The sequence below is a fragment of the Thermobia domestica genome, chromosome 11 (assembly GCF_964235325.1).
Source record: "Thermobia domestica chromosome 11, izTheDome1.hap1.1, whole genome shotgun sequence".
In the NCBI taxonomy this organism is placed as follows: domain Eukaryota; kingdom Metazoa; phylum Arthropoda; class Insecta; order Zygentoma; family Lepismatidae; genus Thermobia; species Thermobia domestica.
This window is the reverse complement of record NC_137464.1, coordinates 215625968-215637339: the sequence shown is the minus strand read 5'-3', so window position 1 is coordinate 215637339 and position 11372 is coordinate 215625968. Positions and strand designations below refer to the sequence as shown.

General features: G+C 35.8%; 1 protein-coding gene across 2 annotated transcripts in view; it reads left to right on the top strand.

Annotated features, from left to right (window-relative positions):
* The first annotated feature begins 10420 nt into the window (after positions 1-10420).
* Positions 10421-11372, top strand: part of LOC145663741 (kinesin-like protein KIF19) — a 278291-nt gene continuing 277339 nt past the window's right edge. Inside the window, exon 1 of one of the 2 annotated variants that reach the window (XM_081729824.1) lies at positions 10421-10819. In XM_081729824.1, the coding sequence (XP_081585950.1) occupies positions 10772-10819 (48 nt within the window). In that variant the 5' untranslated portion in view covers positions 10421-10771. The remainder of the gene's footprint in view (positions 10820-11372) is intronic. The other variant, XM_081729825.1, reaches the window with a different exon arrangement.

The following is an 11372-nucleotide window of genomic DNA, read 5'->3' as shown; positions in this document are numbered from 1 at the left end:
GTTACTTGGGACATATATCTGTCATGTTCTAGGTACGTCCTTTAGGTACATACTGTTTCAGATACCCTAACAGCACAAGATGTGCTAGGCATGTGCCACTTAGGTTTCTAAATTCATCTCCCAAATTTGATTAGTGATGAGCGCAAGAGTCTTGGTCTTGCAGTTTTTTCAAGAGTCTTGCATACAAGATCAAGACCAAGACCAGGAATTCCGATGCAAGAGCGAGACCAAGACCAAGACCATACCTGCAACACCAAGACAAAGGCCAAGGCTCTTGCACAAGTACTGGTACTATTTGAATTTTTTATAGAATGTAAAAAAAGAAGGAAACAATCATTACGCCTCTTACTTGAATTTCTTGGCTTCAGTAAAAATGCCGCTGGAGCGAATGTGTTCCCAGTAGTTTATGCCATCCGTGTGAATTGATCTGCCCCTGTAGCATATAGCAACAGTATGTTGTTTTCTGAATTGGTTGTTCGCGTTTTCTGTAGATATTACTCGTTTTCAAGTCACACAGGTGTCATCTTGTACTATGTGAGCTTTTGTGGTGTACAAACACCGTGTGCGTGGGTTTTCTCGGGGTTTTTCGTTTCCTCCTACTTTCTTCATTCCACCATTTCAGTCATTTCTCATCATCACCGACTCCCTTAGCCTTAGTGCATAAACGTGAGACGTTAAACTAGACACTTCATTTCATTTCAAAGCATATTAGTGGTGTTCTTTTTCCAAAACCAAAGAGAAATGTAGTATTGAACATCGGTAATTCCGTATACCATTAATGCCAACTACATCCTTTGGAAATTTGTAATGTGTGCTCATGAAATGAATAACATTTTCATGACATTGACAAAAACTTAGTGCATGTGACCGCAAGTTTGATTTCATGGCGGATACTTATACGTTGAATAATTGTTTATAAGTTTTAGCCTCCTTAGTATATGGCACGTCGAGGATTGAGCGATTTATAACATTATACTACAGCAATAAATCTATATTATAAAATTGAAAGTGATTATGTTTATGACTCCTAATCTCTTGAACCACCCAACCGATCTCGATCAAATTCTCAACATAGATTAGATTCGGAGTTGGGGTGTTTTTTTCATACCACTTTGACGGTAGAACTTAGGGGCGGGGGAGGGGAGGGGAAAATGTACAAAATAAAAAAAAACTTAGTAACTCTTTAACCACCCGACCGATCTCGATAACATTTTCAACATAGATGAGGTTCGAACTTGAGATGGTTTCTGTCATATCACTTTGACAGTGCAGCTTAGAGGAGAATGAAGGGAGAGAAATATAAAAATGATCGAACCTGACGAATATTAATGTCGAATCCATAGTTTTCGAGGTCCTCGAGTTGAATACTGACACTTCCGATACCGTTTACGACCAAATTCAGCCTCGTAACTTGGGGCAGGGGGATATACATAAAAAACGATAAAAAATGATCAAATATTAGTGTCGAATCCATAGTTTTCGGGGTCGCTAAGATGAATAGTGATACTTCCGATCCCGTTTAATTGCAAATTCAGCACCGCAATTTGGGAGGGGGGCTGGAGGAAGGAGATATATAAAAATTATCGAAAATGATCATTATTAATGTCGAATCCATGGTTTTCGAGGTCATTGAGATGAACAGTGATACTTCCGATGCCGTGCTTCGCAACATGGGGAGGAGGAGATATATAAATTTATTGAAAATGACCGATACTTACCAGTGCCGAATCCATAGTTTTTGGTGTCTCTGAGATGAACAGTGACACTTTTGAGTTCTGATGCCTTTTAAATCCAAATTCAGCCCGTCAACTTGGGAAGGAGGAGGGGACAGAAATACATAAATAATCGAAAATGACCAATATCAGAGAACGCTTTAGTAATAGTAACAAATGACTGACTAACGAAACATATTATTATTATTTTAAATTTAACCTAACGAAGTGGGTAATTGATGCTTGTAATGTAATCCATATTCACAAGTGAGACTGATTTTGTACAGTTATTTCAAACAAGTTGGAGTTTGATGCCGTTATTTTGTATTTCTAATGTAGATCAAAGGTAGTTATATCAATTGAGTTTACACAAAAGACATAGACAATTGAGTCGTTTTCAGTTTCGAATTATTCTAAAATATTAGGAGCTTTGGTTATAATAATTATTATTTTAATTTTTTCTCTGGTTTTGGTCAATATTGCTAAACATATCATCAGCAGCAGCAGCATATTAGCTATTCTGCCATTATTGGCAGGTTACTTATTGCAACTGAGAAGCTTCGATGTATATACAAACTAAGAGAAGAAACTTTCATATCGGTTTAGCAAACTATATACAAGAATTAGAGACCAGGTAAGCTTTCCTACTTTAATTTGTAGCGGTAACAAATATGACTCTCCGACTCTCCTTTTTTTTTAGGTGGAATTTCGTTCCCCCGGTTCCATATTATATATATATATCTATATATATAAAAGATAATAGATGGATATAGATAGATGTGACTCTCTTAGGAAGCAAACCATACAAGCTAGACAAAAGCATTTTACTGAATACCGCAAGTGACAAGTAGCAACCTACACAGCATCCTACTATTACAAGGTGGTGACGAAGATGGGCGGGCTGCAGAAAGGTAACGCCTTCTCAGGGATCATGAGCACGATTTTTGTATTACAGGTAGCAAACTGAAGTTTATTTTAGACTAAAAAGTTAATTCTAAATTTTAACTACCGGTTCCATATTTTATATATATATATATGTATAAAGATAATAGATGGATATAGATAGATGTAACTCTCTAAGGAAGCAAACCATACAAGCTAGACAAAAGCATTTTACTGAATACCGCAAGTGACAAGCATCCTACTATTACAAGGTGGTGACGAAATTAGGTACTACTGCATATATCGAGGAAACAAATTACCCAACATAGATAGTTGTCGGGGGCGCGGTGGCTCATTGGTAGAGCGTTCACCTCCGGTGCTTGGGGTCCCTGGTTCGATCCCAGCTCGCGCCGTCTGGACTTTGTGGTGGACAAACACCGTGCTCGTGGGTTTTCTCGGGGTTCTCCCGTTTCCTCCCACTTTCTTCATTCCACCATTTCACTCATCTCTCATCATCACCGTCTCCTTTAGCCTAACCGGCATAACCGTGGGACGTAAAACTTAAAGATTTCATTTTCATAGATAGTTGTCAAAAAGTATTGGAAAGACCTTAATATAGCAATGGATCAGCAAGTGTTGATAATATGTATGCGTTTCAAATATACGTAAATCACCCTCATTACTACACCCATGTGATCCCAGTTTTCATTTTTGATATCTGAGCGTTTGAGATTAAGAAATAAACCGCTTATACTTTGTTCTACGCAATCATTTGTTTAACCCTTTAGCTATCAGAATTTTTAAAAACAGTGATAGTTAAACTAAAATTTACTGTTTCTAGGTATAACTGGGTAAAATTTACTATTATGTCTGGTTATAACAAACGGTTTTGCAAACTCGAAATTATAACAACCGGTTCTAGCGAACCGGGCGGAACCGGATGAATAGCACCACTGCTTGCAACCGACTTTTTCATTTATTTTATTCCGGTTAAGACTACACTGTGTTGGGTACAGAATATTTCAGTATAGATTAGTAATTCTCAACTTTCATATCACGACCCCTTTTTTATTGCACCCTCTTGCCAGTAACTCTCATAAGTACTTACTTGGTTGTAATAAGCTTTATAGGTAGATTTTAAAATCTATTTATTATGGAGATTTCACACAGTCTATCGATATACATAGTGAAATAAAAGTCTTCAGCACCCTTGTGTGTTGAGAACGGGTTGAGGGAGGATGACGAAACTTGAAAGTGGTCTGATACATCAGATGGTGCGATGGCAAGTATCATTGCGGCCATCTTTGATTGCAATTCGAAATTTCAAATGTAAAGGGAGTCATTTTACATGTTTTAAGGCTAGAATTTCACCAGAAATACGCTTGTGTGGTTATTTAGCCCTAAGACAAGTCATTTTGGGATTACTCTTTCTGAACGTATCCTAGTTATGCCCTTAAGAGCTAAACTCACGTTTCGTGGAGGCGGGTGAGAATTCAGTTGCAAAATTTGATTATTATTTCAGAACACTAATCCTAATAAAATTATTTTAAAATAATAAATTTTCGAAAAGTAATATTTGAAGCACACTTCAGGTTGTGTTAACTTTAGAATATTTTCTGCAAGCCTGTATAATTGGTTGACACTTCACGTTGTGTTAACTTTAGAATATTTTCTGCAAGCCTATGTAATTAGTTGCTTTCTTTCAAGTTAATAATTTATTGAAGAAATGTAATATTTGGGGCGTTCAGAGCACAATGGGTCCAAGTCCATTTTCAATAAGGCTCAGTTTTGCTCAGCAAATGAAGTCTATTTCAAAACGTAATATCTTCGCAGCCAAGAGTCCGAAATAAATGAAACTAAATCCACATGAAAGGGAGTGGGATAGTTCCATATGACTGCCATTAGACAGGGGCGTCAGTGGAGGCAAGAGGACAGCCTACTATGAATCTCAGCTTTTGGAGACAGTAAGGCAGTTTTAGAAACCTTTCGATAAGCGAAGTCCAACAGAATAAGTTTGGGGTCCTTACACCGAATAAATACGGATGAAATATAGATGATCAAAACTGGAAAGTTGCTTAGGTACAATTTTCAAAATTTTAAGTAGGCTCGAAACTCGAAAGTAGTGAAACCTTTGGTGTACTAGGCCAGAAAATATACAAGAGAGCAATTTAGGTCTATAGTTCCTTACGGTCAATAGATATGGTGATCAAAGTCCGTATTTGTTCGGTATAAGGACTTCAATTTTTTTCTGTGGATTTTGCTCAGGAATTCTGCATTACGCTCCCAACATCTGAAATTCAGGGAAGGGGGTGGATGACCTCTAAATGGACGCCCCTCTCCAGCGGCAATCATATAAAACTCTAGATTGCACCTTGTCACATAGTTTTTCTTTCTTTCATTTCGGATTCTTTCTTTCTTTAAAGTACGTATGTATGGAAACTGAGAACCAACACGTACTGTGTCAACGAATGCCTGCGATATTTCAGAAGCACAATTTAGCAAAGAACCCTTTGATTTCTGAATACAACACAAAAACTTGTTTCCATGATAATTCTTTTATTTATTTCTTAATATCAGTTCTATAAGTAGTCTAACCTTCCACTACGACACTTTCTCGCAAGTTAACTGATAAGTAATTAAACAATACAAGAAACGTTAAAACAGGAGGAAAAAGAGGCAAAATAAATTGTAGATCACCACATTGACCCGCCGCAGACACAAGAAATCAAAACATTCACATAGGAAGAAAATAGTCTTTTGAATGAGAAGCACTCAGGCCCGTAGCCAACCTGATTTCTTAGGGGGGTAGAAGTGAATACTAAGGGGGCAATGATTAAGACATGACATAACACCATAAAATTGCATACTTATTTATTATTTACAGAATCTGTAACAGCTATAGTTTCTTTTACACATAATATCCTGTATTGACAATATTACAATACACAAATTCAAGATTAAGAACATTGATCATTAACATACAAAGTTAAAAAAAAAAAAAAAAAAAAAAAAACTGCAATACAATTGAGGAGCTTGGGGCAATATAGTGCTATGGTAAACGTAGATGAGGAATGTCATTGTACGTCGCATTTACACTAAATAAAAGCTAATTAACTGAGTGTTAGAGTGAGCACATGCTCATTAATCAGGATTGTTCCATTTGCAGAAAACAAAATATTATAAACAGAATATTTTGACATAGCCATTTTTTTATCACAACAAAACACTCCAATTAACTTTTATTGTATAATGGCATCATTATATGTTCATTAGAATTGATTTATGTTTCTATCTAAATAAATAAAATAAAAAAAAACTATTTTCTTTCACATTCTCATTTTGTAGAAGGCCAACTTGTTTGTTTGTTTGTTAAAATTTAGCTTCTTTTTTCAGTACCGAGGCTATAAAAAACGCGAAGCTTGCAGTTTAAAGTGGAATACGAACCACCACATTGCTATCGAATTCAAGAATTCCACGGGCATCAAACCCCGAGATCACATTCAAACACGCGCGCTCTATTCACTAGACCAGCGGTAAGGGCTATTTTGTAGTATTGTTTTACAAATTATTAATTTTTTGTAACCCTTTACTGCAGCTTTTTGTTTCTATTAACTCCTAAGAATGATGAGAGAAAAATACTGAGACCAAAGCACTTGCATTTATTAATAGAAAAACTTAAAAGGGAATATTATTATATATGTATAATCGAACGTAAATTTTTTGTTTCATTTTTGTGTGCTTAATACGAACTCTTTGCGAGGTACTTTGTTTCATATTAATTAAAATTGCAGTATTTATTTTTTAAATATTAGAACAAAATTATATTACAGCAACTTTAGATTATATCAATACAAAATAGAAGTATATGTTTTATTGAACGTTTGTACTCAATTTTCTACCTTCCAAAATAAGAGGGACATTACAGTTTATTTCTATTCACAACTAACGTTGTGGACTATGATACTGTTATTTGGAACTGCACCTGGTATTCTTGGATGCGTGTCGTGGTTGCAATAACATGGCATTGTTTCAAATTCCTGAAATGGGTAAAGGCAGTTGAAGATGTTTTGTACATCTAGCAAAGAAACATATAATTTTACACATAAATGGGTAGAATTCGCAAAGTTGAATTTAATTTGGAAATTGTAATAGCAAGAATTTCACTGGTTTTGTGTCAGTTTGAAAATTCTCTTCAGCGTGTTTTTTAGAGGGGACAAAAAGTAATTTAGAGGGGGCTGTGCCCCCTCTAGCCCCTCCCTGGCTACGGGCCTAGAAGCACTTTTTGACCATTTTTTTTCTGGCAGATTTTTTTTTACAAAAATAAAATAAAATAAAAATAAACATATGTTTAAAACAAGTCTTAAAAATACACGTGTTTAAAACAAAATGTTTAAAATGTATATAAAATTTGTTTTAAATAAAATCAATTGTTTAAAACAAGTTTTAATAATTTGTTTTAAACATTTTGTTTTAAACAAAACAACCCTGCTGCAAATATATTGGAAAAAGAATTATCCAAGATAGATGGTTATCGAAAAGTATTGGAAAGACCTTAATCCAGCAATAGATCAACAATTATTGATGATGGTATGTACTCGTTTCAAATATAAAAAATCCTCACCACTACACTCGTGTAATTCAGTTCTCATTCTTGATATCTCAACATTTGAGATTAAGAAATAAACGCTTATATCTTGTTTTGAGAAATCATACGTTTAACCTTGTAGCTGTGAAAATTGCTAAAAAAAAACAACGATAGTTAATAGTTAAAATTTACTGTTCCAGAGTATAATTGGATAAAAATTTACTGTTACTTCTCGGTACAACAAACAGTTCTGCGAACTCGAAATATTTTAACAAACGGTTCTAGCGAACCGGCTGAATAGCACCACTCCATACTCGTAAATTGTTTATATTAGTTCATGAAAATGTATACAACTGATTAGGGCCGGAACTAGGATTGTCTCAGGGGGGTGCATCAATAACTACCAAAATAACTAATCACACTGAAACTCTTCAAAGTGACATGCGAGAATGTTCTTTAGCCCTGACAACATTGATGCATAGAACTGAGGAAAGTATTTTAAAGAGGGTCCCAAGTGTTATGTAGGGAAAAATGTTCTTCTCTCCTCCTGGCTTCTGTTTTGTTTTGCTTGGTGAATGCTTTTCCTTCAACCTTTCGAAAATCGACTTAAACTATTGCTTTTGCAAAGATCTGCTTTGTATTAAGCGCCAAACGGAAACATGATAGCAGAAAGTTTCGGAACGTGTTGCTATTTTCGTTGCTAGTTTCTCATTTTAGATAGTGTATATTTACAACGAAGGAGAGGGGGGGGGGGTGCATGTGCAACTGATATATTTATGGTAGTTTGGTACATGTAAAAATTGACAGACTGACTGAATTGTTTTGAACGCGTGAGTTAACATTTAGATCATCAAATAAACAGATATGATTGAACAGTAATGATAACAAACTAGTTCCAGTTGGCTGATTAATGAATGAAATGAAATTTCTAGTTTTACGTCCCACGTTTGTGCCATATTAGCCAAGAGAGCAAGATGATTAAGGAAAGTGAATGATTATAAAAGAATTGGTGAAATGGTCATGTGTGAGGAAAAGCCGGAATCGCGAGACAACCCACGAACACGATGTTGTCCACCACAAATTTACATAATCTGGAGTCAAACCAGGGACCCCTCATATCAGAGATGAGCGCTCCATCGCTGATCCATCGTTTCCCCTGTTTACTGATGGTTACGAACGCTTGTGATATGTTATGACGAATAGTATTCAAAGTATTTTGTTCTAGTGTGTGCAGCAATATAAGGGAAACTATAGAGGAGCCAGTAAGATAAGGTTTCTGACAGCACGCAGCAATGTTGCCACTATTCACGTGTCAAGGTTTTTCATTTCATCTATAATGGCAATTTTCTTAATGATGTAAAACAGAGTTACCGTGGTTGGTAACACTAGCACCAAAATAGAGGCTGCCTTATCCCTTTGCACAGGGTAAAAAAACTTAGGTACCATCTCACGATGGCTCCCCACTAGCCTACATTGACGAAACAAAAGGCTAAGCTCTTCAAACACCTTTATTTTATTTTATCTATTTATTTATTGACCTCAGGAAACGTAGGAACCGCAATATTTTCATGATCTAATCTTTTGCAACTGTACCACCACATACCAAAGATTACTCTCACCCAGAGTTGACGATAGAAAAATTATAAATATATTCACTTATAAAATGTGAGGTTGTTGAAAAGAAAAAGTTAAGTTTCGAAATAATAACACATGTAATGTTTGCTAATACTCCTCTTCGTCAAATTCAGAAAATCCCGGACGCTAGGTGACCATGGTAACTGGAAACACAAGTCAGGCGCCTAGATAATTTAAATCCAAAATGTGTAGGCCCATTTATCATTTATCAAATTGTATTTGTATTATTATAGTGCCTAGTTCCGAGAACTGTCGCCTAGACCAGAGAAAAAAATTGATCATTGCTCTTTTTCATGGTGCTCTTTCGACAGCCTAACACTCTGTACTAGTAGTCTGCCTCTGTTCACTAGGCTCAAGCTTTCTTGAGCTCCAAACCACCGCGATGACCACAGAAGCATTTTTCTTGTGGAAATATAGTAAAACAGTAAAGACGCTGTATAATACGAGTTCTTACAACATTAAAATGCAATAGTTGTAGCAATGGTGTATGATGAACAATTGCTAATACGTGCAGTAAATGGTAGAAACAACGTAAAGTATGTAGTAGGATACGATTTTTTAAAAAGAAAAAAAAAAGTTATTAAAAGCTATTAACTGTAGGAAACGCTGTATCTGTAGCCGTGTCAATAGCATGAAGATTTATTTATTTGTCAGAATAGTATGCCGACAAATTTTCAATGTAGGCTATACAGTTCAGAGTAGGAGAAATGTGTAGTCTCCTATAGAACATGAACTTTTAAAGCACTGGCAGCCACGTTTTCAAAATAAAGGAAAGCTTTATTTGTAGCCTATAATATGATGACCTGGATATTCTTAATCTGAGCATGATTTAGTTTTAATTACAATGTTTCTGGCCTAAGAAAATAATAAAATAAACTTGCTGATATATAACTAAAATATGCACAGATGACTTTTAGTGTAAGGAGAATAGATCTTGTTTAACATGTTATTTTTATATACAGTAAGTGTTTTACTTATGTTGTCACTTTCATTTCACTGAATTTAATTTGCAGTTTACAGTAAAAAACTGCAATATAAAAGCGTTCACTGAGGCTTAGAATACAGCTCAGTGAGGGGGCCTGATATGTGACATCAAGCCAAACATCTTGTTCCTGTTGCCGTGACGTAAGCATTTTTGCATTATTGGAAGCTTTGCATCTCCGTAACTATAAAATATTTTTCTGAGAGTTTTGTGTGTGTTATATAGAAGACTAGTTATACACGATGCAGTCATTAGTTTGGATCAGAAAAGAGAAGTCTATTACCAGTTCCCAAACATTAGTCGACCTTTAATCTACGTAAAGTTTATCAAGTATGCTACTAGCGTTTATTGTGTGCCAAACAATGCGTCTCAAAACATAGTCAATGCCATTGATATTAGAAATATCCAGTGATCTATAATAGCAGTTAAACTATATTTGGTTTCCGTTTGACTTTATCCTTGAGAATATGCTGTTCAATACCGCTCCGTCCTTGTAATTAGCGCCGGTAAATGAAGTTGCTTTCTGTACGGTTTATCGAACCGAATAGCGCATGCTCCATTATTATTAGGTTTTGAATCACACGTGACATAGTTCATAACTTCCCCGTGGTCCACGCGAAGAAAAGCATTGCTCTGGCAGAACAACACGCACCAAAGCAATCGAAGTTCTTGCACTGAAACGGTTGTCATTCTACGTGCAAGATCCAATGTGAAGCATGAAGCTACAACGAAATCTTTTACTGTGACTTTTTTTCATTGTTTAATTTTGCCAGAAAAGAAAAAAATGAGATTGTATTGCAGTATTTATCACCATAATTGAATATCACCAATATTGACATGCAATATGATACGTTATTTTATTTAGTAATGTAGTCTTAAACGTGTGTGTTGTTCCTTATCCGGTAATATGGATATTATGTATAAAATAAATTTTCAAGCAAAAGTGATGCTTACGGTATAGCACTGACTCCAAATATGGACTCGGATTCATCAGAATCTCAACCGGTTAATGAACGTCTTGTGGTAAGTACTTTTCTTCTTAATAATTACCACTTATATGTTAGTTATACAAGCTTCGATTCCCGTCGAGGGTAGATATTTTTCTTTTTACTGAAGTACTCCAGTACCATGAAGCAAATGGAGAAATAGTGAACTCCACTCTATACAATACAATGGCGGGCCTAGAAGGTAAAAATGAGGGTGGGAGCCAAGACCCAGACTATGGTAGGTATATTATGAATTTACTATAAACTTTGAAAATATATAAATAATATTATTAATATTATTTTTGACACTTATAAAACTGGGGGAGCTATGACCCCAGGCTAGATCCTCCACTGATAGAATACCGGAAATAATAGAGTGGGAGGGGCCGCGGTGACTCAGTGGTTTAGCGTTCACCTCTGATGCATGGGGTCCTTGGTTCGATCCCCGCTTGCGACACACACCGTGTGTGTGGGTTTTCTCGGGTTTCTTCCGTTTCCTCCCACTTTCTTCATTCCATCATTTCATTCATTTCCCACCATTACCGTCTCCTTTAGCCTAGCCGGCATAACCATGGGACGTAAAACTTAAA